The sequence below is a fragment of the Lepidothrix coronata genome, unplaced genomic scaffold, assembly GCF_001604755.1.
Source record: "Lepidothrix coronata isolate B3197 unplaced genomic scaffold, Lepidothrix_coronata-1.0 Scaffold70, whole genome shotgun sequence".
In the NCBI taxonomy this organism is placed as follows: Eukaryota; Metazoa; Chordata; class Aves; order Passeriformes; family Pipridae; genus Lepidothrix; species Lepidothrix coronata.
This window is the reverse complement of record NW_016690250.1, coordinates 2,270,058-2,296,042: the sequence shown is the minus strand read 5'-3', so window position 1 is coordinate 2,296,042 and position 25,985 is coordinate 2,270,058. Positions and strand designations below refer to the sequence as shown.

The following is a 25,985-nucleotide window of genomic DNA, read 5'->3' as shown; positions in this document are numbered from 1 at the left end:
CTTAAAAATGTTCAGTGTTGGGGAATCCACCATGTCCCTGGAAAGATTATTCTGATGACTGATTGTTCTCATTGTGAACAATTTTCCTTTTGTGTCCAATCAAAATCTCCCCAGCAATAACTTGTACTTATTGCCCTGTCTTTTCCACAGGACTCCTTCTAAAGAGAGAGTCTCTATCTTCTTTGCAAGGCACCTGCTAACTGCTAGAACATCATGATAAGGCCTCCTCTAAGGCTTCCATTTCTCAAGGCTCTAGAAACCAGTTCTCTCAGCCTTTCCTCACACGGCAGGCTTCCCAGTCCTTGGATCATCTTTATGGCCTTTCTTTGGATCCTTTCCAGCCTACCCACATCTTTTTTGTATAGAGGAGGCCAAATCTGAACACAGTATTCCAGGTGTGGCTGACAAGCACTGAGTAGAGTGGGAAAATGCCTTCATTTTCTCTGCTGGCGATGCCCTTGTTGATGCAAGCACGCTGTTCACTCATGTTGAGCTTGTTGCTCACCAGGACCCCCAGCTCCCTTTCCACAGATCTGCTCCCCAGATGGATAGATCCCAGACTGTGCCACACTCCTGGACTACACTTGCCCTTGTTAAAACTCAGTAAGATTCTTGGATTTCGGTGTGTTTTGTTGATATTTGAAAACTACATTTTATTTCTTGGACAGTGTACCCTTCAGCCTGCAACGATGTTGTTGGCAATAGAAATAGAAATAACAGCTTTACACTGCAGTTTGCAAGTCATAGAGCACATCATTCACAGTAGACTGGGACTGGAATGTTGTTAATTCTGATCAGAATGGAAACTATAGAGTTCAACAGTCAACAGATAATACTGTTACAGCCCTTTAGCCCTTCAGTTACAGTTGACTTTTTTTTTTTTTCCAAGAAACCTTTTTATCATATATCTCATGGATACTATAGAAAGATGCACATTTTTTTAAAACACAGAAAGTCTCTGTGGTTTTTTGCTTTTTTTTTTAGAATATTGACTGCTGAATTCATTTCTGATATACATATATATATTCAGTGGTATGTTACGCTAAAAACTTATGGGTTGATAAAGGAGATAAGACGCCTTAAATTTTCCTGTGTAATGTTCACTGGATTTTTTGTGGGGAAAACTCTACTTGATGTTTCACAGTGCTTGCAAGGAAAAGTGTATGTTGTGAGGCTGGGTAAACATTGCCTTCCCCTATCATGATTATCTTTCAGAAAGCTCCACAGTTCTTGGACTAGCATCACTTACTTTATCTGATGCTGTCTGCTCTTATTTAAACAATATACATACACACCCTGAATTTGGAAAAGTTTTAATTAAAAAAATATTGATGTTGCATTTTACATGGTAGTCTGATCATGACAAAAGATGTGTCTAGACTGACTTTGATCAGTACTGGCCTTTTAATCTGGAGAATATATGCAGTCTCATTTCTTTTTACCTTATTGTTAATAGTATTTTATTGATAGGTATACTTGTTTCAGTTTGCTTATAAAATGGAGAGCAACACAGAGGAAAAGCTATGAAAACTATCTGTAGTTACTACTTAAATGTTAGGCTTTCTTAATTAACATTGCACTCTTATGCATTTAATTGCTCTGCTTTGAGTAGTAGATGAACAAATAAAATCTGAAAGGTGTAGAGTGGTGTCCAGTATGGGGATATTGGACTGAGTCCAGGGAAGAGCCACTGGGATGGGGAAGGGACTGGAGCACCTGACATACAAGAAGAGACTGAGAATGCTGGGGTTATTCAGCCTGGAGGAGGGAAGTCTGGAGGATCTGTTCAGATCTGGTGGTGAGGGAGTGAGGAAAGTGGAGCCAGACTTGGTTATACCTAATGGCAGGACTACAGGCAATGGACATAAATTGGATTACAGAATGTTCCATGTAAACATAACATTTGGTGTCAATGTGATAGTGATCAGACACAGGAGCAGTATGCTTAAGAGGTTGTGGAATCTCCAACCCTGGAGACTAGATCATTTCCAGACATTTCTTCCAACCTCAGCCATTCTGTGTTTCTGTCATTTGAATTGAAAAAATGGAAGTAACTGGAGAAAATTCTTCTGCAATATTTACTCCTAATTCTGTATTAAATCTTCATTTTCCCTGATGGATTTCTTACAATAAAATCAATCCCTTATCCTAATACATTTTTTTTTTTGAGTTAAAATCTTCTTGTTTTGTAATAAATTCATTGTTAATGGAATCTCATAATAAGTAAGTGCAGTGTGCCTTTTAAATACTTAAATTTTAACCTTATGTGTAACTTAATTAATGAATTATGGTATACAGAAAATAAATAGTCCTTGTGTTGCAAGTAATCTCAATTATGTTTTAAAGTGACCTTGGTCTCCTAAATTAAGTATCTATCTAAATAACAGACATTTGCTGTCCAGAGAAATCACTCATTAAACTGGAATCTGTAATGGTCATTATTCTTTTAAGAGAAAATAACATATAGTCTTAATTCATGTGACCAAATTTCTAATACCCTTTAAAAGCCTGACATTGTTTATGTGAATGTTTAATTTTTTTTCTATGTGTAAGCTAAAACAAATGTAACACCATGAAATACAGTTCAACAAGAAAGAGCGTATTTTAAAGCTCATAATACAAACCGACTAGAAAAAGAATTTTTTAATTCTTAAAGACTGCACACGCTTATTCATTCTTTCAGATAAAGGAATGGAAGAGCATATACAACATTGCACAACATATGTTATTTTAGAATAAGACTAAGAAAGTGCATGTAGATTTTGTTTCCTAGTAGCGGCTTAGCATGTTGTTTGTCAGTAGCAAACACTGCAGACACTGTTCTCTCTTTACTTCTTGCTCATTGCTTTCAAGAGTACTCAGAACTTCAGTGTAACATTTACAGATGTTATGTTCTAACTATTAGTATCCAGAAATTTGATGACCCGAGAAATACTTAGCTTACATTTCTAAACCTGAATTCAGTTTAGTAATTGTCAGGTCTGTACTGAGAGTGATTCCCTAAACAGTCTGAATATATAATTTATATTAAGAGCTCTGAACTCTTCACAGTTCACATTATAGTACTGACTGTGAAAAGTACTTCAGCATTTCGTTTTTTTGCAGACTTGGGTGGCACTCAGGTGCTAGTTTCGAGATCATTCTTCTGTCATACTGTGCAGACTAAACAAACGTGCTTTCAAGAAACAGGCTGCACTGTCTGTGCGTGGCTCAGTTGGCTCTGGCTCAATATTTGACTAATGCTCAGAGGGCAAGTGGAACTTGTTTGCATGTTCTGTGTAGCCATTCCCTTAGCTACAAGCTGACCTTCACCATCAGAAAAGTGCAGCGTGCAGGTGTAAAAGTAGATATTTACTTTAAGCAAAATAAGATCTGAAGTGTCAGCCTCTTGCTGCTTCGTAGAATGCCGAATGGTGGACTTTGCAAAGGCTTGGCCCCTCCAAATACCAAACATGAATGCTCTGCTATTAGAAACTCAGTTTTACCTGTCACTAGCTCGGCACATCAGTCCAATTGTGTGTGCTTCATTGCTCCCAGAGGGTTCTCTGTTCCCTGTCAAAGCTAAAGCCTGACTTTTCTGTGTAAGCTGCTGCTCTTCTCTTCAGGCATAGGACTCCCAGCTGCAGCTTTTTTAACTCATCTGAAGCAGAACCAAAGGTGCTCTGAGACCCCCAGCACAAGGCTGTTATTTTCCCTGCACAGTTTTCATGAAGCCACTATTAGGTGGAGAAAGACAACTTTGATGTCAAAATGCAATTTGGCAGAACTTGATGCCAATATAAGCAGACTCAACACATAATTTTTAGAAACACTTTTTGAAATATAGTAAATAGCTTAATGTACTGAGGCATAAGTAAACAGTACAGCTTGTTAGGGAATGAGAAAATTAAATTGGCCAGAGACTGAAGTCAGTAGTGAAATGGCTGATGTGATTGTCCAAAGTGGAAGAAACAGCCAAATTGAATATATTTTTAAATTATTATTAAATATGTGTAAGCACAAAGACAAAAATCTCTAGGATAAAATACTGGCATTATTAAAATCATTTGGAGATTTTTCCTTGATTTCAAAAGCATTTTGTTTTTACTATTTGTCTTAGTCTCTGCTTATGTTTTTAACTCATTTCACAGAGGTGATTTCTGAACCATGTATAACTGATATTTTGCATGCACAGCCAGCAAAATAGCACTGTTACAAAATAGGATTGCACTAACATGTATTTCTATGTTGCTTGGGAAATTTTTGCCACTTAGAAGATTTTATGGTGCTCTGGCATTTTTATGAGACTTTCCCACAGAGGAACTGGATAACTGGTTAAACAGGTTAAACTTCTTAAAACAGCAAAGAGTAGATAATCTACTGAGTTTTACTCTGTTAATAAAATAGTCTTGAACAACTGATATAAGCAAATGTGGTAATAACTACATAAACCATTTAACAAACACTGAATACTCGTGTGAATAGAGAGTAGTCATACTGCAAGTTTTTTTTTTACGAAATGCAAAACAGATTACATTATGGGGGTTTTGTAATAAAAATTTTGCCTAAACAGCTTGGTTTACAGCATAAACTTTTTTATGAGCTATCTTATTTATTACTTTAGTTATTTATTATAAAGAGATAAGAGATGTTGGGAAACAGCTTTCAAATATGCATTAATACAGAGAAAATCTTGGATATTTAATGTCAAAACTGAGTGTCTCAGGACTATATTTCTGTCATGTTGCAGAGGTTCTCCAGGCCTCTAAACTTAGCATGTTAGTGCCATGCTGGAGATAGGCATGGACTCTGCAGAAAGTCAACAAAAGCATGCCATGCTTCAACATCTTGTATTACTATGTATTATTGCTTGTATTAAATACAGTATGAATACTGTATATCATATAGATAGTTGTATATTACTATCTTGTATTACTCCACAATGTTTATTGAAGAGCTAAGTTTATGGAGATTAGCTTTGTGGATGCTACCTGTAAGAATAGCAAAAAATCATGGCACTTTATCTTGTTATATAGAAGTCATCATTAAACCTTTTGTTATTAATGTTAAGTTAATTAGAGGACAAAACAAAACTGCGGAAGTTAGCTGAGTGGAATTTGCAAGTGGAATCTCATTTTAAAGATGTTAAAGATCTTCATTGTAAGCACTGCCAGATACTTTAAGTATTACAACTACATTTCTTAGTTGATCTTAAGTGGAGAATATGTTTCTATTTCTATGAAATAGAAAGCCCACTGAAAGGGAAAGCATTTTCAGAAGATGACTTCATCATTACTATATATAGAACATGCTAAAAATAGTTGGAAAAGGGTTCATAGGAGATCCATTGTATAGAAGGTAGCATGTGAAATAAAGCATGGAAAACTGAGGAAATGAAATATGAAAAAATAATTACCAGTCTGGCTTGATGCAAAGAAGTAGCTGTAGTACAAACATATTTTGTGTGAGAGGAGTGCACTAGCAGACTGTGGTTTGCAGGAAAAGGCGCTTGGAGGAGGGAGGGAGCAATAGACTGGGAGCATAAAACAAAAGTTTTGTAAATATTGGCTGTTCATCTTAGCAAGGAACAATCTCACCAAGTGTTTCAGTTAACTTTCAAATTTTAGGCAAGTCAGTTTCCAGTTCTATCATAGCTTTTGCAGCAATCAAAGACGTGTATGAGCATCAACTCTCAGAACTGTACCACACAGAGAAATTGTCTACTCCTTGTGAGACATTCTTCAGGACATTTTAAGTTATCCAGCTGCTCCATTTGGACATGGATATTTAGTTGCCTTCAAGGGCTTTAAGCAGCCACAAAGAATCAGAAGTAGATTACTATTATTTCAATAAATATTCAATATTCAGTTTTATGTAGGCCATAGCTAGACTACCAGTGCTCTTTAGTAATGGAATTGTCATGGGTGGTATTTGCATGTCCCTGTACCTGTTCCATATTTTCTGCTACTGGTAGTAGTTTTTCATTATTATTATTGAACCACCCACCCCCCCGCACTGTTCACTTGGTATCTTCTTTTTGCAGTATTGAACAAAGTCTGAAGTAATTGTTAAAATGTTATCTGAAAACCATATAAGGCACCTAAAAAGTTATAAATGACTTATTTTTGGAAATAAATTAGAGTACTTATCTGAATTCCAGAAATGTTCATCATTTGCTCCTGTAGAACTCTTTAGCCAGCCCTAGCAGTAGTTGTTACTAATCTACCAGTGATCATAAAGTTAGCTGTTAATTTAGGAAAGTTATCTAGGATCCTTTTCTGAATGTTTACAAATGGTTATGAATCCTGAGCTTCTGTATCAGAGTTAAGAGGCTTGCTAGAAAACATGGAAGAACAATATGTAGTTGTTTTTCCAAGTATCTGGAACATAATAAAGAAGAGGAAGTGCTCATAGCCAGGATAATTTTTTTTAAATAGTAATTTTTAATACTTGCTATTCTGTCATTATTTGCTTATGTTCTTCCTGAAGTCATCCAAAATTTCATCTCCAAGCTTCTCTGAAAGCAGTGTGGCTTCTCTTTAGTCTTTGGACAACTTAGAAGAATTTTACCAAGGAAAATCAAGACTGAATTTCTGTTGCAATTGTATTACTTTCATGTAACTGTTCACCAAAAAGTTAATTTTTTAGGTTTGTCTCTTAATAACTATCACACACAAGTTTACTATAGGAAGTTGTTTGCACAGTAGAAAATTCAAGTTGTCCTTAGTAATTATTTCTTGGTAATCAATAAAGAAGTGGAGTAGCTCTTGGTATGAAGCTCCTTTGAGAGAACAGCTCAAAAAACTACAGTTTAACATTCATTTTAACTTAAACCCATCTAATTTACATGTTCATTGCTATGTATATGCAACACCATGTGAAAATTTTGCATATGATACTATATTGATATAACTTAAATCTTCATTTTTCCTAATGTACCATGAAATTACAACTTTATAACATATTTTAGTTCTGTGTGTGTGTACCCTCGCATGACAGATATTTTCATGTCAAAGCAACTTGTCTCAGAAAACATGTTTGGTTTTAAATGTCAAAGTGGCACTTCCTTTTGTTCAGTAAAATGACTTTCTAGCCCTAACAAATTAACATATCACAAAGCTTATTCCCCATTACCTAGTTCATGAAAGCAGTATCCATTTTGGGAAAGTACAGGCATATGTGGATCATCCCTGTGGTGTTTTATCTTATCATCAAAGCCTCTAACTTGGCATGAGACTGGCTTTTCAAGCTTGCATTTTCTTTGTAATTTTATTACAATTACCAAGAGTTTTGTATACAGACAGTGCAAAGCTTGGGTCTCATTATTCTTGACCATGGAGCTTATCTGCTCCTCTTTCATATAGACAAAATAATCCTGTTATTTTTGATACATTTTTCTCCTTTTTTGGTTGTGGCCTTAATTGGAAGTATACTGCTTTGTTGTTGTCCATGGACTGTTGAAACCCCACAGATGACAGGAAACTTTGTCTTTTTGTGAAAAAAGAACAGTGCTGTCTCCCCTCATAAGAAACCAAACTGAATGACATTTGAGTGCTGGTTTTTGGGGATGAAACTTAAAAAATTATGAAAGAGCCACAGGGAGAGCCATGAGATGTTAGGCTTCATCCTGGTGCTGAGAGCTGGTCGCTGTCCATCCTTGTCAGTAACTTTTCCTGTTTCCTGTCGATTCTTTTACTTCAGTTTTGTACTGAGAAAGCTTGTTGCATCTTTGAGTTGGCATGAGGCTTGATCTATTAATGATAACTTTTGAATCACTTTCAATGTATCATTAAACTTATGAGATCTTTTTTTGGAGCAAGGCAATCTGTAGCTGGTGGAACTTTTCCCGTTTTAATTTCTTTGATGCTGAGTTCTTTTCACATCCACATGGAGACATAAGAACTATAAGTTCTGCAAGAAATGCAATCAGATGGCAGCTGAAACATTAAGGCTCTCATTAATTAGGCACAAAATCACTTTCCTCCAAATCATTTTATGGAAGGCAGGAAGGGAGAAAACACCACAAAGAAATCCCAAACCCACAACTGCTTGAGCTGCCTGATGTCTCTGGCACCGCGAGGGCTGCAGCTTTGCTGACTGACAAAGAGTTTGTGCTGGTGCTGTGCTGGTGGGCTCACTGATGTGTGCTAATGCCGCTGTGCTCACGCTGCAGCCTCCTAGAAGATAAGAGCAGGAGGCACAAAGAGCAGTCATTCAGATCCATCTCTGCTACTGGCCCTGAACACTTCTGTCTCTCTGTTAAATCTGGAAGCTACTGAAGAGGCTTAATGCTTGCTTGTTAGTTCACACACTGCTAAACACACAATGATGTGGTAGTAATCCTGGTTTCTTTGGAAAGCTAGGCTAAAAATCTTCCCCCCGCTGAAGCTTTTTTTTCCTACAAACCCCTTAAATAATACAAAAGACTATGTTTCACCAAGACTTGCCTTGTTTCCTTCTCACCCACTTGTACGTACGTCTGCCCAGGGTGCTGGAGTTCGCAGCCTGGGGCTGGTTGTCTTAGCAAAGGTGTGAGACCTTTCGGCTCTTTCTGAGTCTGGCAGAGGGCATTAAAATTCTGACTGGACTATCCTAATAAAACTAGCTTCCAGTATTAGAGTCCCTTGCTACTCTTCCTCATCCACCTTATGTTAAACAATGTGAACTAACTCCTTGGTTTGCTGGTCTTTTGTTTTATTCTGTCAGAACACATTGGGATGGCAGATCCACACTCAGCCAAGTTCTCCTCCTGAAATGGGAAGGTTTGGGAATTGCTGTCCTTTGAGAAAACCTGCAGGTTTTTATCTTTTGCAGGAAAGAATTCTGTGCCAAACATTGCCATTTTAGAAGTTTCTTAAATCCTCATCCTTAAAAAAAAGTTTGATTTTGATACAGAAACCAATTCAACAAATGTATGTTTTCTGCTGGGTAAGGTCAGAATTTCTTACCCTTGTATCTACAGGTAAGAAAAGTTGCAAGTGCAGCAATTAGCTGACATCAGGATTTTTTTTTTCTTCAAAAATCGTGAACAGCTGATCCCAGAATACTTCTGAAGATAAATACTAGTTTAAGGAATCATATAACAGTGAGCTTTTCTATATTTAAATTTGTCTTCCGGGCTTCCTTTTCATAAGGCAAATCAGTCGTCTGATGTTTGTAGCTGCTGTTTGACATTATTTCTAATTGCCGAAGTCTTCAGGCTAAATTAGCTGGTGGAAGTTGCTGTGTGGCTATGTATTTGAAATTTTCAAAATTAGTGCATCTAAGTTTCTAATTAATGACTTTTAAAACATTTATGATGGTGGTGATCTCTCCAGTCTACTTATTTTCATGTAAAAATATTACAAAAATTTGCTAAGGTTTGTGATCTTGTGCTTGTTTCTTTTTCAGATAAGGTAGGCAGTTTTAGTATGGCTTTGCACAAGGATCGGGAGGAAGATTTTCAGCAAATATTTTAGATTTATGCTGTGACAGATTATGCTGTTTTTTTTTAATATGAGACAAATACTAAGACATACCTGTAATCAAAACTAATAATAAATTAAATAGCTTAGATAGCAGGTTTAGGCCTATTAAGCAATATTTACATACACTTTCAATGTGATAGTCTGTTTTTTAAGTCTTGTTATAAGAAAAAAAAAAGTTTTTTGCTGTAACTGATCAACTTCAGTGTTTTAACTATAGATTTCAGTTTGATTTAAAAGAAGTCTTACCTGGTACCTGTAGGATGAGTCATCTAAAAAATTTGTTTTCATGCTTTAATACTATTTTGGGGGTTTTCCTTGCTGTAATTCATACATTTTTACTAGTGTGTAGTTGAAGTAAAATTGTATAGTCATCTATGTATCTAGAAATACATAAAAATAGAGCATAATCCCAATGTGCTGAGAAGAGATGGTATTAAAAAGAATAATTGACCATGTCTTTATTGTACTTGTATTACTACTCCTGGACTAAGATTGTCCCATACTGAAGACGAGATTTTCAGGATTTCTTGTTGTACTCTGAATGCAGTAATGAGAAAAGCAAACCAAAGTTGAATATTGAGTAAGAATTTGCTGTGAGTTCATTATCTTTATGCAAATGTCTTTCCCAAAGACAATGTTATATGAAAACTTTTCCATCAGCTTCCTTACTCAGCCTTTTTCTATCATCTGAGTAGAATTCAAAGTTTTTATTGGGGGAATTCCTTAAATTTTGCTGCTTTTCTTTAATCTGCCTGTTTCTAAATTTTTATTTCATTAATAATGTTCTTCTAATTGCCAACTGATAGTAAAATCCAAAAAGTCAAAGCTAACTAATTTCACAGTCAGACCTTTAAGACCTCTTTGATGAAAAGTTGTAATTTCTCATTCACCCTCATGAAGCTGGCACTTGATTCCACTGGAGGCTGCCTGGGCCATGTGTTCCTTGTCCTGTTAGAATGCTTGCTGGGGTGGATGCACTGTTCTGTCCTGTCTGATCAGTGTGATTAGTGAGATTTCAATATGAGAGTCCTCCAACCTGTTTATAGGAATAGCCATCAGAAAAGCATTGTGAGTACACCTGTTTTATCAGCAACTTGTCCTAAAAGGGCATGAAGTGCCTGGCTACTGTTCCGTTGTGAGACAGGTGCCATTAAGCTCAGGTTGCTAAGACTGTGCTGAGTCTCCGGGGTGGAAATGGTTTCTAGGGTTGGAAGATAATTTCTGTATAGGTGGACTTAATGTGATGGGCTTCTTATTCAAAAAAGCCAGCTTGAAAAAAAGAACAGCAGATCTGAGAGGTGAATGTCTTTCTCACACACCTAGTATCTGTTATTAATAATAATGGTAAGAAATTATGCCTTGTTTGGCTTATCTCATTTTAATCAACCTGTAAAAATATGAAAAGACAAAATGTCTGAGATTTGTTTTTGAACCAAGTATTCTTTTATAATCTGTAGTTGTTAGAGATGTTGATAGTCTCTTACTTTTCAGCACAGTAGTAATAAGCAATCAGACTATGTATTATATCCATAAAGTTTCTGTTGAATTTTTCATACACCTCCCCCTCCATCTTCAATGTCTTTGTTTTTGCTACTGAATCTTCTTAATCAGTATTCTAGGTACAATATCCAGACAACTTTTGCAGTAAGCCTGCAAGAAAACAAGAAAAATGTCTTGTTTTCCCTACAATTTTTTAAATGAAGCAATTGTTTCAATTGCGTAAGAGCTCCTTGAACAGAAGAAACTTGAGATCATGCTATGCAGATGATTCTTCCACAGCTATTTGAAAATCATGCCTTGTAAAGTAATATCATCTGCAAACAAGCCACAAAGTGCAGGGATAGCAATTAAATGTGTAGGTGGCACTCTGTAACCCAGACCAGCTGTTAGGCTATAAAAGTAAAGAGATACAGAGGACAGCCACTGGTTGGCTGAATTTGGTTTTCTGTTTCATGTATTGCTGTAGAGCATTACTTAATACTGAGACTCAAGCAAGGTACAAAGTCTGTTCCTGGTCTATTTTTGTGTGCATTTAGAAAACAAAATATTTTATGAGATTAACAGGATCCTTTCCCACCTCAGGAAAGATGTAGAAATCAAGAAAATGCCCTTGTGATGGCAGATAGTTTATGATATCAAAGTAATGCACACAGTTCTGTGCCTCATATTTGAGATCATGCTAAGGACCTCCAAAGCTCCTTGTAAAGTTTGCTTTGTGGAATTGAAAGTGAATATTAGCTATTTAACATTCAGAGCAAAATCTTGTTTCAATCTTGAACTGTGAGTTCAGCAAAAAAGATGTACTTTTTTATGGCTGAGCCTTACTTGAAAAAATTTGCTCTGTCATGTGTCTGATTGGGGTTCAATTTTTTTCTTGTAGCTCCTTTGGCAGATAGACTGCTGTCTACATGCAAGACAGTTGTCTGTGCCTCCTTGCCTTTTCCATAGAAACTAGCATATATTCAGTAGAAATCATTAGCATGGGGACCCTACCTCACCTTTCTAATGCAATATGAGACATCTTGTCCTTTTATTCCTAGATTGATTACTCAGTATGCTTTTTTCCAGATATTAAGGCTATGCACGTAAAAATGAAAAGCAAAAATGAGTAATCATACAAATATGAGTAATCATACATCTCACTCAGCTATGTTTTTATGGTTGTGGAGTAGTAGCTGAAGTCACCTGGGACCTTTGTTAGCGAAGGCAGTCAGGGTTGCCTTTTGGGCACAATCTGTTACTGACTTCAAGGATCATAATAATTTGGCTGGAATTCAAGAAACTAGTGATTGGCTCACAGCTTCTCCAACTGTTGCCTGCTGTCTAGTTTATCTCATTATAACTTAATAGAAAGTCAGCTATGAACATTCACCAGATTCCTTTGCCTGCTCTCAGGGTCTTGGGTGTTGATTTTTCAGGCCAGAATATATAATAACACATCAAATCTGAAATGCTAGCACCTACTCTGAACACAGAATTATGCCCCTGTGCCACTCTCTGTGTCAGAACCCTCACAGATTTTGTAAACAAGATGTTTTTTCCTACCAGGCTGTCCTGACAAGGTCATGATCTGGGTACCTATTGGTGTCAGAATCTGTCTGAGGTTATTTTTGTTGTTTTTTTTTTTTCTTGCAGTGTTACACATTGTTTAATGTTTTTCTGTCAATCATGTGAAGTCATTAACAGCCTTCAAGTTACAGGCTCAAGTGCCGGGAACATGTCTGCCATTCAGACCTAACTATCTTTATTTCAAGCATAAATTTCCCTGTTGCCCCCTTGTTAGAAAGAGCACTTGAGATGAGTGGCAGAAGCTCAATATATGAGCAATAAGCATGATGCTACAAAACTGTTAAAAATATTTCCATGAAGTTATGCCGCTCTGGAAGTTTTTACATTAGAAGCTACCATTAGGCTGTCATCAACATGGCCCTCAGTCTTACTGTCCTTCTAAGATTTGTTGCTTCTAACTGGCATTTGAAAGCTTAAATTCCATCCCACAAACTGTTGGATTGGCTATGACCCTGCTAACTCTTGGTTTTGATTAATGGAAAACATTGCATTTGGAATGAAACATAATAATTTGTCTCTTAAGATATATAAATTGCTAGGTGAGCATCCCAGTTTTTCAGTTTGCCTTTTCTTCTCTAGAAGAGGAAGAAAAATGTTTCAAGGCAAAATGTTGTATCCAAAATTATTTTCTCAACAATGTAAAACCTCTGCAGAACCAACTGCTCATTGAGAGTTAGTGCCTCATCACTTGGAGATGCTTAAGAGTACATAGGACTGACAGCTTGCCTCATAACTTTCTTAAGCTTTACATTCTCTGTAAATTCTTACTTTGTTTTTCTTTCGTAGCTGTTTGTGGAGTTTGATTCTTTATGGACATGTTCTGTGGCATAGTAGGGCAGTCACCTTAAGTATCATGAAGAACCCTGCTATATGCATTAGAAAATTATTTGTGACAAATAATACATTTGTGTTTCTTAAATCACCATGCAGAGCAACTCAAGTAAACAGTCATTTCAGCATTGTGCCTCCGGCTGAACATCCTGGCATGAGGCTGAATTGTGGTGGTCAGGACAATATCAGCATTTAGTAGGTACTGGAGTGCATTGTGGATTTTGCTCTTTTACAACTGATTCAGCCACTCCAGTCTATGTTGATAACTTAAATTTGTATAATCAAAAAGTAAAACTGCTATAGAAAATATATGTCCTGACAAAAGAAGGCTGCTTTATTTCTCAGTCAATCGTTTTCTGTGCCTTGGGGCTTAATTTCTTTTGCTAGGCATAAGGCAGTTCAACACAGCTCCTAATTTTCTCTTTCCTGCTCTTTGATTTATACAGTCAACCTGTCACTACAAAGTGTAAGTGCTTTCCAGTGTAAAATTGATAGCAATAGTGAGATGACTACTTTGTGTACACTTTGGCATCTTTTTCTCTTTTGAGTAAGATAAAACTGTGGGGGTTGGTTTTAAGTCGTGTATATTCTCTATCGATCAGGATTAGTTGGGTACTGTGATTATGAATGTTAAAGATGTAATTCTTAAAATGTAGAGGGTTTTTTTTTTATTTTGTGCTATTTTTGAAGTGGTCAGACAGTATTCACTTTTTTGGAGTTGGATGCCAATAAGTTGTGCTTTCTCTTCAACTTACACTGGTTTTCATGAGTTACAATAGGGTGCAGTTGCTGCTTAGGTCTTTAAAGTTGTCTATCATTACAGAAATTCAGGTGGTCATTTCATTTGTTGATTACTTTGAAAATAAGGCTTAAAAACTCCAGTGAAAGTCAATTCCTCTGAAATGGTAGAAAGCCACCTGTGTGGACCCTGATGCATTTTCATAAGTCTCAAAAAATGAGAAGGTAAAGAATTGTACTTTGAAACAGTAGTATTCTGTGGTAGTTATTAATACCTTAATTAGGAAGCAATGGATTAGTCCTATAGTATGAAAATCTGATATTATAAATACTATTTTGATCTTGCAAGTCCTCAAGTTTAGTTATTTCTACTCTTTGCAAACTTTTTTCTAGCATTGTGACTATTTCTACCATCAGTGGTAGGTGGTGAAAGATCTCACTCTTTTACTTACTCTCCATCTCTCAGTACTTCTGCTTTTCTTGGTTTGGCTCTCAATGGTTTTTTTGTACACATGAGCTCTGTCTGGCTTCTGGTGAGCATGGGAGACATCTTGCCAGTAAGAACTGGTTATTGCTTCTGGTCTCTATTCTTTTGCTTTTCCCCCTCATTCTTGAGCAATGAGCTCAGACTGTCTTAGCTGTTTAAAATGTTCTGAAAGCCTCCTTCCTTTTCAGGTAGCAGCAAGACTGATTAGGTGATCTAGACAGTTCTCAAAATGCTGGTAGCAAATGAATACCTGTTCACCCATCGAGGGGGCAAAATGGAGTGACTTTTACCACATGAGTGTTGTAGAGTCGGTCATGTGTAATACTGTATGGGTTTGGTTCTCTCTGACTGGTAGGATGTCTGCAGAGTCATCATGGCTGGGCTTCGCGAACGAACATTAGGGAAAGGGCTCTACCCACGTTTGTTGCAAGCGCACTGGTGGCTAAAAGGCCAATACGAGACAGGCATGTCCGGTTGCAAAAGGCACAGCAGAAGGACTCCTTAGGTGGGAAATTCTGCAAGGCACGATTCTTTCTGCGTTGTCTTTTCTCCTCAAGAGTGATCCTGCGTGCGTTCTCAAAGGCATCAGCAGCGTTATAGATGGTGTGTCTCCAGGCCTCCCGGTTGGAGGCCAGAGTCGACCAGTTATGTTGATCAGTGTGGCCAAGGCTGAGATGTTGTTTCAGGGAGTCCTTGTATCTTCTCTTCGGGGCTCCTCTCATGCGGCAGCCGGTGGCGAGTTCACCATAAAGCAAGATCTGCAGAGTAGGATATGCAGTTTCACCTTGATACTCTTCTGGTGACTGGGGGTAGAGTGATAGTGTTTTTGCTTCATCAGCTCTGACTGTGAACTAGAATGCATTGTGTAATACATTACTGCTTCGTTTTAAGGTTCTACTGTTCTAATTGGTTGAAATAATTTTAATACAGATGCTTTTTGTTTCAGAATATATTGGGAAAACAGGAGGAGAAAAATAGCTTCCTGTTCCAAATAAAGCTATTATCTATGTCCCTAGCAAACTCCCTCTTTTCTGACTGATGCTTTTCAAGCTGGTTCTTAATGACTTCCAGTGAGAGAGATGGTTTGGAGTCTTGTGCGGAGCTGAAGGTCTACACTGGATGTTTTAGGGCTAATGTGTTATTTGCCTTCTGGCAGTGATGGGGTGGTGTTGTGTGTTTGTTTTGGGTTTAGGGGTTTTTGGGGAGCAACATGGTAAGTCTGAATATGCTTACATTGTGTCCACTGCCTTGATGAGAAATTAGTGTTTGACCCCAGATCTGGTTAATCTGAAAGCATTTCATTTCCTTGTGTTGTGGTATTTCACAGTCAGCAAATAATTAGCAAAGTTAAGACAAGTTTATATTCAGTTCTTGATACAATTAAGGAATTTCAAATATACTTCTTTTCTTTTTGCTTTTGAAAGTATTTTTCTCTTTCTGCCTTAAATGTTTACCCTTGGAAAATACCTACTCCAATTTACTAGTACTAATTTGCCACTTTCTTTTGAAATATAAAACCAAAGTTGTCTTATGTCTTTAGATAATATTAGCAAAAATGTGGCTGTGAAGTGAAAGTGAATAGCTGTGCAAGATAGAACCTATGCAAAATGATCAGTGCTAGTGAAGGCTGCATAAAAAGAAATCCATCCTAGCTTGAGATCCTGGACAACGGAATTGATGTCTAACAGGCAGTTCCCTGTTTTATATTTTTGTAGTTTATTAGTTCTATATGAGAATTTTCTATTTGTCCACATTTATTGCATTCTTTTATTTTACTTTTTTGCAGACTGCTTCTCCAATTTACCATCATTGGTTACTCTAATGAAAGAAATACAAGACTTTATACATTTCAGAGCTGTTATTTCATAGTCTCTGCAAACTCTGCCGTCACTGTACTAATTTGCACAAACGTTATGTTTTCCATAGAAACCCCTGAGGGCCAGGAGTGACACCTTTTTTTTCCCCCTTATTTTTAAATGACAGCTTAAGTTATGAAGTACAGATTGGCCTTCAAAAAAGGATCATTGATCTGATGCTGTGGGCACTGTTCAGAATTTTGCAAATATATCAAGAGGCAAAGTAAAGTTATTTCAAGGTGTTCCCAGAGGGCAGTAGTCACAGAGAACCACAGAAAAATCCTTTGTTAAGGAGTTGGAAAATTAAATACAGGACAGTAACAGACGGTTCTCTCCTTTTTGTAGTTAGAACAGAAATACTTGTATCCTACAGTGCCAAACTCTTAATCTTTTATAGAACGTCACATCAAAGTATATCATAACTTGTATTCTTACCTGATTCTTGAAGTTATATGAATAATATCAGCAGCAAACTCAAACAGCACTAAGGAGAAACTGCCCTGTTTTCATCATTGTCAACAGATATGATGTTGCTAGGGATGGAGATATTGCAGTCCTATTTATAAATTTATGTTAATTCGTATAATGACTTATGACTTTGGTTTTTTTGTAGTTATTTGAACTGCTGGGCCCTGAAGGTTTTGAACTCATAGAGAAACTCCTACAGAACAGATCTCTGATTCTGGAAAAATCTTTGACTTGTCCAAATGATAACAGGTTCCAGACTCTGCAAGGTAAGTGACTATAAAATTTTTATTCCAAACCAGAAAAAAGTAGCTTTCCAGCTGTTCATTCGTATTTCAAACAGTAGTGCTGTCAATGTGTATTTAAAAAGCATGCAAAAAAAAGGGGGGGCTCAAGGGGAAAATGTATTTATGGGCTTAAACAAAGAAATTGTGGTCTTATTATATAGGAGAAACAAATACAGATTGCATGTATTTATTTACTTTTCAACAACCTGTGGGCATGTGCAAATTTAGCATGTATTAAGAGTTGCACTTTTCCTGTTTTTAATGGATTACTGTGGAAATAACTTGATTTTCCATTATTCCTCATCTGCTTTCCTGCTTCCACTCTGCCTTTGACTATCAACTAATGTAGACCTTGGGGACGAAAAGCACAGTAACAACCACTTCTGAAAAAAAAGAAGTCAAGGATGTTAAAAAATAAAGTTAAGGATTAATAAGTGAGAAGGGGGAAAGAAAGGAATTCAGATTTTATACTTTGATTTTTACTTTTTTATATGTTTTACAAATTGCTGTTTTAAAATAAGTCTTATTACTTTCTTTTCTGACAAAAAAAAATCTGATTGTGTATAGGTTGTCACTTGGGATAAACCTTACATGGACATAGCACCACGCAACCCATTGCATGTTCACAGTATGTGGAGTTAGAAAAATGTAAATAGACCTAGTAAAAGGGGATTTATGTATCCTCACAATAATTTTAAAATACAAATAACCCCTTTTTTAATGTGTCTTCAATGAAATGTTATATAAGCAAATGCTTAGGAGTTCATCTCTTACTGGGCTGGTGATTAGTCTAAACTCATCAGAACAACCACTATTTTTACCTGTTTGTGATTTCTGAAGGGAACGTCTTGCTATATAACAAGGCTTTGTGTCTTGGTATTTTTCCCTTCTCAAGTAATCAAATAATAAAAAATTAAAAATACATTCAGTAGAAACGGAATTATTATATCTTTCTCCTACGTACAGATTTTAGTTACATGGATATTTTCTTCTCACTTAGCAGAAGTAGTATTTTGGAAGCTTTTATGAAATTATTCTTCATTATGCCATCAGTAAAATCTATCACAGTAATTTCTGCTAGAATGTGGAGGAAGAATATTTTCAATGTTATGCTTTTGAGACAATAGAAAAGCATAACTGATTGTATGCATTTTTCACTGATGAGAGAACCCTTGTTTCACTGTGGTAAAGAAGTCAATGATATTTGGGTATCTTCTCTGAGATTGAAGATGCTCTGCCCTGAATTCAGTCTATAAATTTTAATAAGACTTTCTTCTTTTTAAGTTGATCAAAATGGTATTTCTAATGGGAATTGAAATCTTATCTTTCCAAAATTACATTTGAGGAAGGGAATCATTTCTGTCTGCAGAAATTTAGTCAACTTTGAGTAATTTGTGCCTTGAGAAAATAAGCACAAGTCAAGGAACTGTATGTGTTCTGCATTTTTGTACCATGCTGTATTATTTGACTGTTTCTTGTGTAATTTACTTCCATGGCAGTAAAGGTGATTGTTGTGCTTATCAGACAAATCAAGTAACATTTCTTTGCCCTAGTGTGTTCAGTCTGAATTAAATTTAGTCCGGAAATTGCTTCCATTGTTGTCCCCTTTTAATACAAGAGAGAGAGTTAAAGCTACAGACATGATGATATTAATGTGGACATTTTGACAGTTTATTAGATTTTTTTCAGTGCTGTTTAACAAGTTACTGTCACCCTAGCCAGTATGCATGCTGTGAGATTTAGGAGTTTCAGTTTTGTTGTAGGTGAAAACTAAGCAGCACAAATTGTTCAAAATGTTAGTGGTCAAGTGGGTTTATTTAATGAAAAAAAAGTTTTCAAGTTTTTGGCTTCAGAGTTTGGCTGCAGAAGTACGTATGAAACATAACTGAGTTAAGTATATAATATTCAGGCAAACCTACATAAGCTAATCATTGCAGAATACTGAAAACAGAAGTTTAAAACCACCAATACAGTTAAAAAAAAAAAGAAAACAAAACAAAACAAACAAAAAAAAAATATATCTCCGGCCTGTTGTAAATAAAAGACAATTGTGTCTTTGGTTTTGACCAGTACTGTCTCAGAAGGGTGAATGTGACTGTGCTTTTCAGGCTTCCTGCTCCCCTAGATTTATTGTTTACTGTAATTGTTCTATGGTTCTGATTCTTCTGGATTCAATCCTGCTGCTTATCCACGTATAGGGAAGGAGTCCTTGCGGTTGTATAGAATAGGATGGATGTTCTCTCTTGTTTAGGGAAATTACATTGTGAGTCTTCTTTCAATACAGTCATGTTATCTAGTATATATACAATAATTGTTATGTGAAAAAGCTGCTTTAAAAAAAAAAAAAAATCACCCTGTTTAATCTTGTCTCAGTTTGAGACAATTTGGAGGGGGCAGAGACCTCGGATGGAAGTCTCCTTACTCTGATTCAATAGCCCTGGTTCTCTCCATTACAGAGAGTGAGAGAGAGAGAGAGAGAGGAGAGAGCAAACATGCCTAGGTGTAAGTGAAAAAGGCCAACAACTGCACAGTCTACATAAAGCTCAAACATTTTTAAACACACACGTGCACAAAACCCCAAAAGACGCATGAAACCCCAACCAAGCATCAAAAATCAAACCTTTAGAATAAAACTGGGGAAAAAAAATGGAATCCAGTACTAACAGGGATGCATATCTGTTAACATGTTGCAGAACAGTGCAAGAAGTTTATAGGAGAAAATGCTAAGCCCAATTATGGTTGTCAAGTTACGATTCAGTCTGAACAAGAAAAGCTGTTAATGAAACAATATCGTCGAGAAGAAAAACGGAATGCCAGAAAAGAAAAACAAGCTGGGGAAGATGGAGAAGTTTCTGGAGAAGGACAAATGTGCTTTGATCCCAAAGAGCTGCGGATGCAAAGGTAATAAATCCTGAAAGTTCAGAAATGCTTCTATTGTAATTGCTACTTCAACTTATCATAGTAGTTTATTTTCTTTTAGTTTACTTTGGTGATTAGGTGATTCCGACTTCAAGTCATATTTTATTGCAAGTATAGAATTTTTTTTTAATATGAAAACCTAATTTTCAGGAAAGAAAGCAGTGATCTGCTTAATGAGAATCTTCTTGATCTTATCTATGTGGGCTGGAGATGCAGATTAGATGGGTAGGCTATCTTTCTTAGTTCCTGTATGCACACTACTTGCTTAAGATTTATGAAGTCTATACTAAATCTATCAGAACTATCTTTCTTTTTTTCTCTCAAGATTAATGGGTACTATTTTCCATGTTGTCAGCTAGAAGGTAGCGGGAGGAGTAGAGGAGGGTAAGGATAAGGAACAAATAAGCTGTTGTATTTTGTATTGAGAAAAATGTAGTGGGACTGGTATCTAACTGTGAAATCATCTTGTTTTATTGCTTAAAAAGAGGCAAAACTGCATTTAGGAAAACCTTGCACTTATTGGATTGCACTTCTGAATTTTATGTAAACAGTGTGTTATAAGGATTTGGTTTAACTGATGCCACTGAAAAACACTGTAAAATTTTTTGTTGATTATTTTATGCAACTTTTTTTTCTTAAACTCCACAATTCTTGCTCTTACTTTAATATACTATGTTCAGTTTTCGTCATGGCAGTCTAAAATGGGCAGAATTATTGCAATTATTTTTCTGCTTTCAGAGAACTAGCACTTTTGAATGCTCGAAGTATGCCAGTCTTAGGTAGACAGAGAGAGATGAGCTTCGAAAAAATTCATTATCCTCATGTTTATGATTCCCGAGCTGAAGCTATGAAAACATCAGCATTCATTGGGGGTGCAAAGGTACGTGTTTTGTGCATGACCCTTCTTGAACAGTACATCTTTCCCAATGAATAATGTCTAGCAGGGTTCCCTTTGTTCCCTTAGTCTCCTGCTTATCAGAGTCCAGCATATGAAGCAGTGCTTCTTTTCAGATGGTTTTAAACACTTCCATATATTCTGTTTTTATTTTGCCTCTCAAAGAAATAATTTTATTCTCAACTAATGTATTTGTTTTTGTTTCTTGGGTCACATATATTTAAAATACTGTTTTTCTATCTTTTGGGTACCTTTGAACTGGCTTTAACAAAATGAATGCTTTATGAAATTCTACACTTAATGGATTCTGAAATGTAACAAAGCAGAGTTATTTTTTGAGGGGAGTTGGGACTATTTTCTCAGTAGTAAAACTGATTATTTTCCATTTGGGGGGTTCAGTGCTGTCTATAATATGAATCACTGAGATTTGCTTTTGTTTTGGATTCATTTTTTGAAGGAAAGTGATAAAGCATTGTTCTAAGTAAGTTATACATAATCACACTTTGTATTTTCATACTTTCAATTGGTTTTCCTGTAATACTGTTTTAGGTGTTCTTACCAGAATCAGTTCAGAGAGAAAATAATAAAATGTATGAAGAGGTGAAGATCCCTCATAGTGAACCAATGCCTATTGGCATTGAAGAGAAAATTGTTTATATTAAAGACTTAGATGAGGTGAGTATACCATTTCAAAGATATTAAATTAGTTTTCACTTTGTATTACAAAAAAAACCTGGAAAAATAATTTTTTTCAATGATATGTGATATGTGAATGCAGCCAGTTAATTTCTTGACTACTGATTTGGAGAGTATTTATTAGGAAATGTAGTTCAGTGAAATCATCCCTTTCATATTGATTCAAATTCAAGGAATTCCTGCTTTGAACTACTTGTTCATGAGTTGCAATTCTCTATTCCTTTGGCATTACCTGTTCAGTTTTTTTTTGGTTTTGAGCTGTGATCTGAATCACGACAATTAAATGAAAGTATTACAGCAGTTGTGTTCTCTTTCTGAAGATCACGTGGCGAAGTGAACCTGAGTTTCTGTATCTGGACTTGTACAGGTTGGTGTGTGACTGCACATCACTATTTTGCACTAATCTTGCAGTCCAGTGCAGTGCAGGGTGTTGACTGTGGTGTTATAGATTGTGTGGGGTGCAAAGTCTTCTCAAATTGTTCTTCTTTAAACAGAAGAGGGCAAATCATCATTAGCAAAACGTTGATGATAGAAAGTAAAGGCAGAGAGGAAGAATGCAAGTAAAACAGGCATTAACATTTTAACTTTTACTAATTTAAAATGGTGCAAAAGCTAAGGTAAGAGAACTAAATTTGTTGCTAGTTATTTACAGTCTAGAACGTGCAGTAGTCCATCACATGTACCTCTTTACTCCTCATTGTATATGTCAAATCTATTGAAAAGCAGAAGATTTGATTTGAATAAAGACATAAAGAGCAAGCTATATGTACATATGAAGAAGGTTTTATGTTTCTTAGTTCTTCAGCATATAACATGGAAACAAATTTTTCCACTTTGTGGGAAAACAGTAAATGAGAATATACCCAGAGCACTTTATTGGGACTCTGAGTAAAGATTGTATTACATAAAGATTTAACTCTTTCAAAACAGAGGACAGTTTAATTTTAAAATCTGAATCTATTCTTTTCTGTTTAGGTGACAGTACCTAATGTTATGTTCATGAATTGAATGACAGGTTAACTGGATAGAAAAATGGAGCCACTGCAGCGATAAAATGTGACATTTTATATGACAATACTCAGCATGACAGCTTTTTGCCATGAAATGTCTTTCTCTTGAGCTAAATAGTGCCCAATAATCTGTAAATTTTTTGAAAGTACCAATATTTTAATAGGCATTAACTGCTTTCAGAGAAAATATGGTTCAGACAGAAACATAACTATCTAAAATTAATAGTTTGCAGATTTTTACACATCTAATGTTTAAAATAATTGTAAAAAATGCATCAGTTATACAAATTTCACAAGTAACTCTCCTTTGTACGTTGTGTATCATCAAGAAGTATTCATTTCAGTTTTATAGTGAAATTTTGAAATAGAAATAATTTTTTGTGGAACTTTACTGTTTGATACGATTCTTATTGCATGAGATCAAATAGAATTGTCAATAACAAATACAATTTTGAATGTTTGAACACTTACATGTATAATTTCTGCCCTCAACTTTAATATCAGTTTGCAACAATAGATGACAAATTTATGAAGTTTGTCCAGCAGGACTTGTCACTTTCCTGCTTCTATTAGTGAGGCTCATAAATTTTAAACTTGTTGAATAGCACATTTTTATCAATAAGTTAAAAGAGGCTGAAATTGCCAATGGGGAGATTTTTTTGTTGTTGTTTTCTCTGTATGGCAGTTTTAGATCTCTAAACTCAGAAAAAAATCTTGGTTGATATTTAAAATTTTTACCAGTTAACTGGGAAGGCATGAAGATTTTCCATCAATATATTTATTTTTGGTTTATTAGTGTTAAGCAAAAGCAGCAAAATAAATTTTTTTTAATCTGTCTCCCTAGAATGCATAGATGTTCATAAATAGCTCCATTATATCTCTGTGTAGATATGTTTGCAGGATTACCTAAAATACAAACAAGTGGGCAAAGAGTAGAGATGACAGTAAATATAGCTGTACATAGTTCATAGCTAGAAGCTTCTAAAGGCATCAGGAGGAAGTTGAGAGTTTTGCTGCTATTGACTACTATGAGATGCCATTAGTGGTAGGGTTTTGATGTACGACATTGAGTTAGTCTAGACATATAGATTAAGGTACTCATTCTGTTTAATGAGTCAATATACATGAAACCCATGATCCACAGGAAAAAAAAAGGCACAGAACATCCAAGCCATCTATTGTTGCTGGTTTTCTGAGTATTATATATTGAGCTCTCTAAGCACTTGCTGTCTGTGGAGAAATCCTGATGGTTTTAAAAATTATAAATATTCTTCTTCATTGTCTTTTTAGTCTGTACATTTTCATTTGCATAAAAGTAATTTCTCTATCTGTTTCTCATAAGCTATGTGATTTTGATCACATTGTCAGCAGTTTGGGTGGAATATTTGACTGTGTAATGTGTATTGCAGAATATACTATTAAATTTAATCTTCAAAGCTCTTCAGGTCAGAACTGAGTTCATAAGGAGTTCATGTATATTTTGAACTGTTAGCCAAAAGTTAAACTTGTGGATTCTGTAAGTTGAAGTAATCTTGCACTTTAAATATTCTGAAGTATTAGTTAAGGTTTAGATTTCCTCATTTCCTTAACCTGATATAAACACAGTTTGAGAAGAGATGAGAAAAATATATTCCTCTAGATACTAATTTTAACAAACTGCATTTTAACCATATTTTAAACATGTATCGGCTTATTTTTTTATTTTTTTCTTATGTACAAGTATAAGACAAAATGAGAAAACCTCTGTGAACCAACAACAAAGGGAGCAGTGATGTGTTAAACTAGTACAGATATTAACATGAAGTTCTTATTTATGGGATTGGCAGTGTAGTCATGATGCATCTTCCACTGCACTGCAGAATAACGAAATAACATATTTAAGCCAATTTTGGTACTATATTATCTGAAATCTTATGACCAGTATTTTCAAAGTAAGTATTCAGCTTAGTTAGAGCCTCCTTGCAAAGAATCAGAGCTTTCCTAAAGAGTTTAACTTCATGATTAGTTAAATTATTCCACATGCAGATTTTTCTGAAGCCGTGAAAGCTCTGCCTGAAAGAATACAGATGCTAAGATGAAACTCGTGATATAGACAAAGACCCAAACTTCTGTAGCTACCTTTCCTATGCAATCCCATTATGCACTGCAAAGATGAGATCAGGAGGGGCCAACCTTTCACAATTTAGAAGCCGTAAAAGCATACCATAGCATGTCAAACTGCTGGCATTAGCACTCCCCTGCTGTCAGTGTTGTTCATTTTTCTGCTTTGTCACTCATATCTTTAGACATTATGGTCTGAACTGCTGCTTCACCTCCTCCCACAGTCTCACTCCACCTGTGTCATCTCATATTCTTTATTTCCTACCACTGTTGAGCTGGGAGCAGGAGCTAGTGGCATGGAGGGTGCTTTGCTGCTGCTGCTCGGGAATGTCTCTGGTGTTCGGTGGTAGAAGGGTGCACTGTGTCCCAGGGAAGGAGTTGCAGAGGGGCTAAGGAGTCGCAAGGCAGTAAATCCCACCCCCAGCTCCCTTTGCAGATAACTATTTTTCTTGGCATTTGTTCCTATTTATACAGCCATGTTTTCACCATGGTACAAGCGTACAAGCACAGGTGGTTCGTAAGTAGCTGATTGGTCACACCAGTTTAATCTGAAGTATTCTGATTCTACTACTTGTAAAAGTGACACACCAGCTAAGTTGTTTCAATAATGAGAATTTAAAAAATGGAGTAAGCGCAAGCTTAGATTTGTTATTTTTGCTCACTTGACAAGCCGCTTGCCATTAATGAAATATATTTTTTGTACTTACTATAAAGGTTGTTTTGCGTCAGGCTTTTTGCCAAATAAATGTACCTTTAAAGTCATAAACTCAGGTCAGGGAAAGTTCCTCTTCAAGACTGTGAAAACACGTTTTATCTAACAAATTGGTGTTGGTGAAAAATTACTTCAGCTTTTTACCTAAAATGAGTGTTCAGGGTAGGATTTATTTCTTTGTTTCATGTTATTTCAGTTTCCTTTTACTAGCATTGCTTAATAATCTAAATAAGAAGTGTGGTTTTTTTCTCTCTGTATTATGCGAAGGACTTGTTACAAAATCAATACTCCCCCTTTTCCTGTAATGTTTTCTTTTTTATAGAATTGTACAAGGTAAGTCTACTGAATAGAAGTATGGATGTTTTTGCATAAATTACATTTTTCAAATCCAAAATATTGGACCATTAATTCCAAACTTGATCCTGGTGTTTCAGTTGCATATTTTTCAAACAGCAATTGGCAGTTGGACTGAAA

The 25,985-nt window shown here is 35.9% G+C and overlaps 1 protein-coding gene across 1 annotated transcript in view; it reads left to right on the top strand.

The window, feature by feature from the left end:
• ASCC3 (activating signal cointegrator 1 complex subunit 3) overlaps nucleotides 1–25,985 on the top strand; it is a 270,615-nt gene that overhangs the window by 28,064 nt on the left and 216,566 nt on the right. The window contains exons 5-8 of the mRNA XM_017818701.1: nucleotides 17,041–17,161; nucleotides 19,873–20,080; nucleotides 20,837–20,978; nucleotides 21,543–21,668. Coding sequence (XP_017674190.1) covers nucleotides 17,041–17,161; nucleotides 19,873–20,080; nucleotides 20,837–20,978; nucleotides 21,543–21,668 — 597 coding nt within the window. The remainder of the gene's footprint in view (nucleotides 1–17,040; nucleotides 17,162–19,872; nucleotides 20,081–20,836; nucleotides 20,979–21,542; nucleotides 21,669–25,985) is intronic.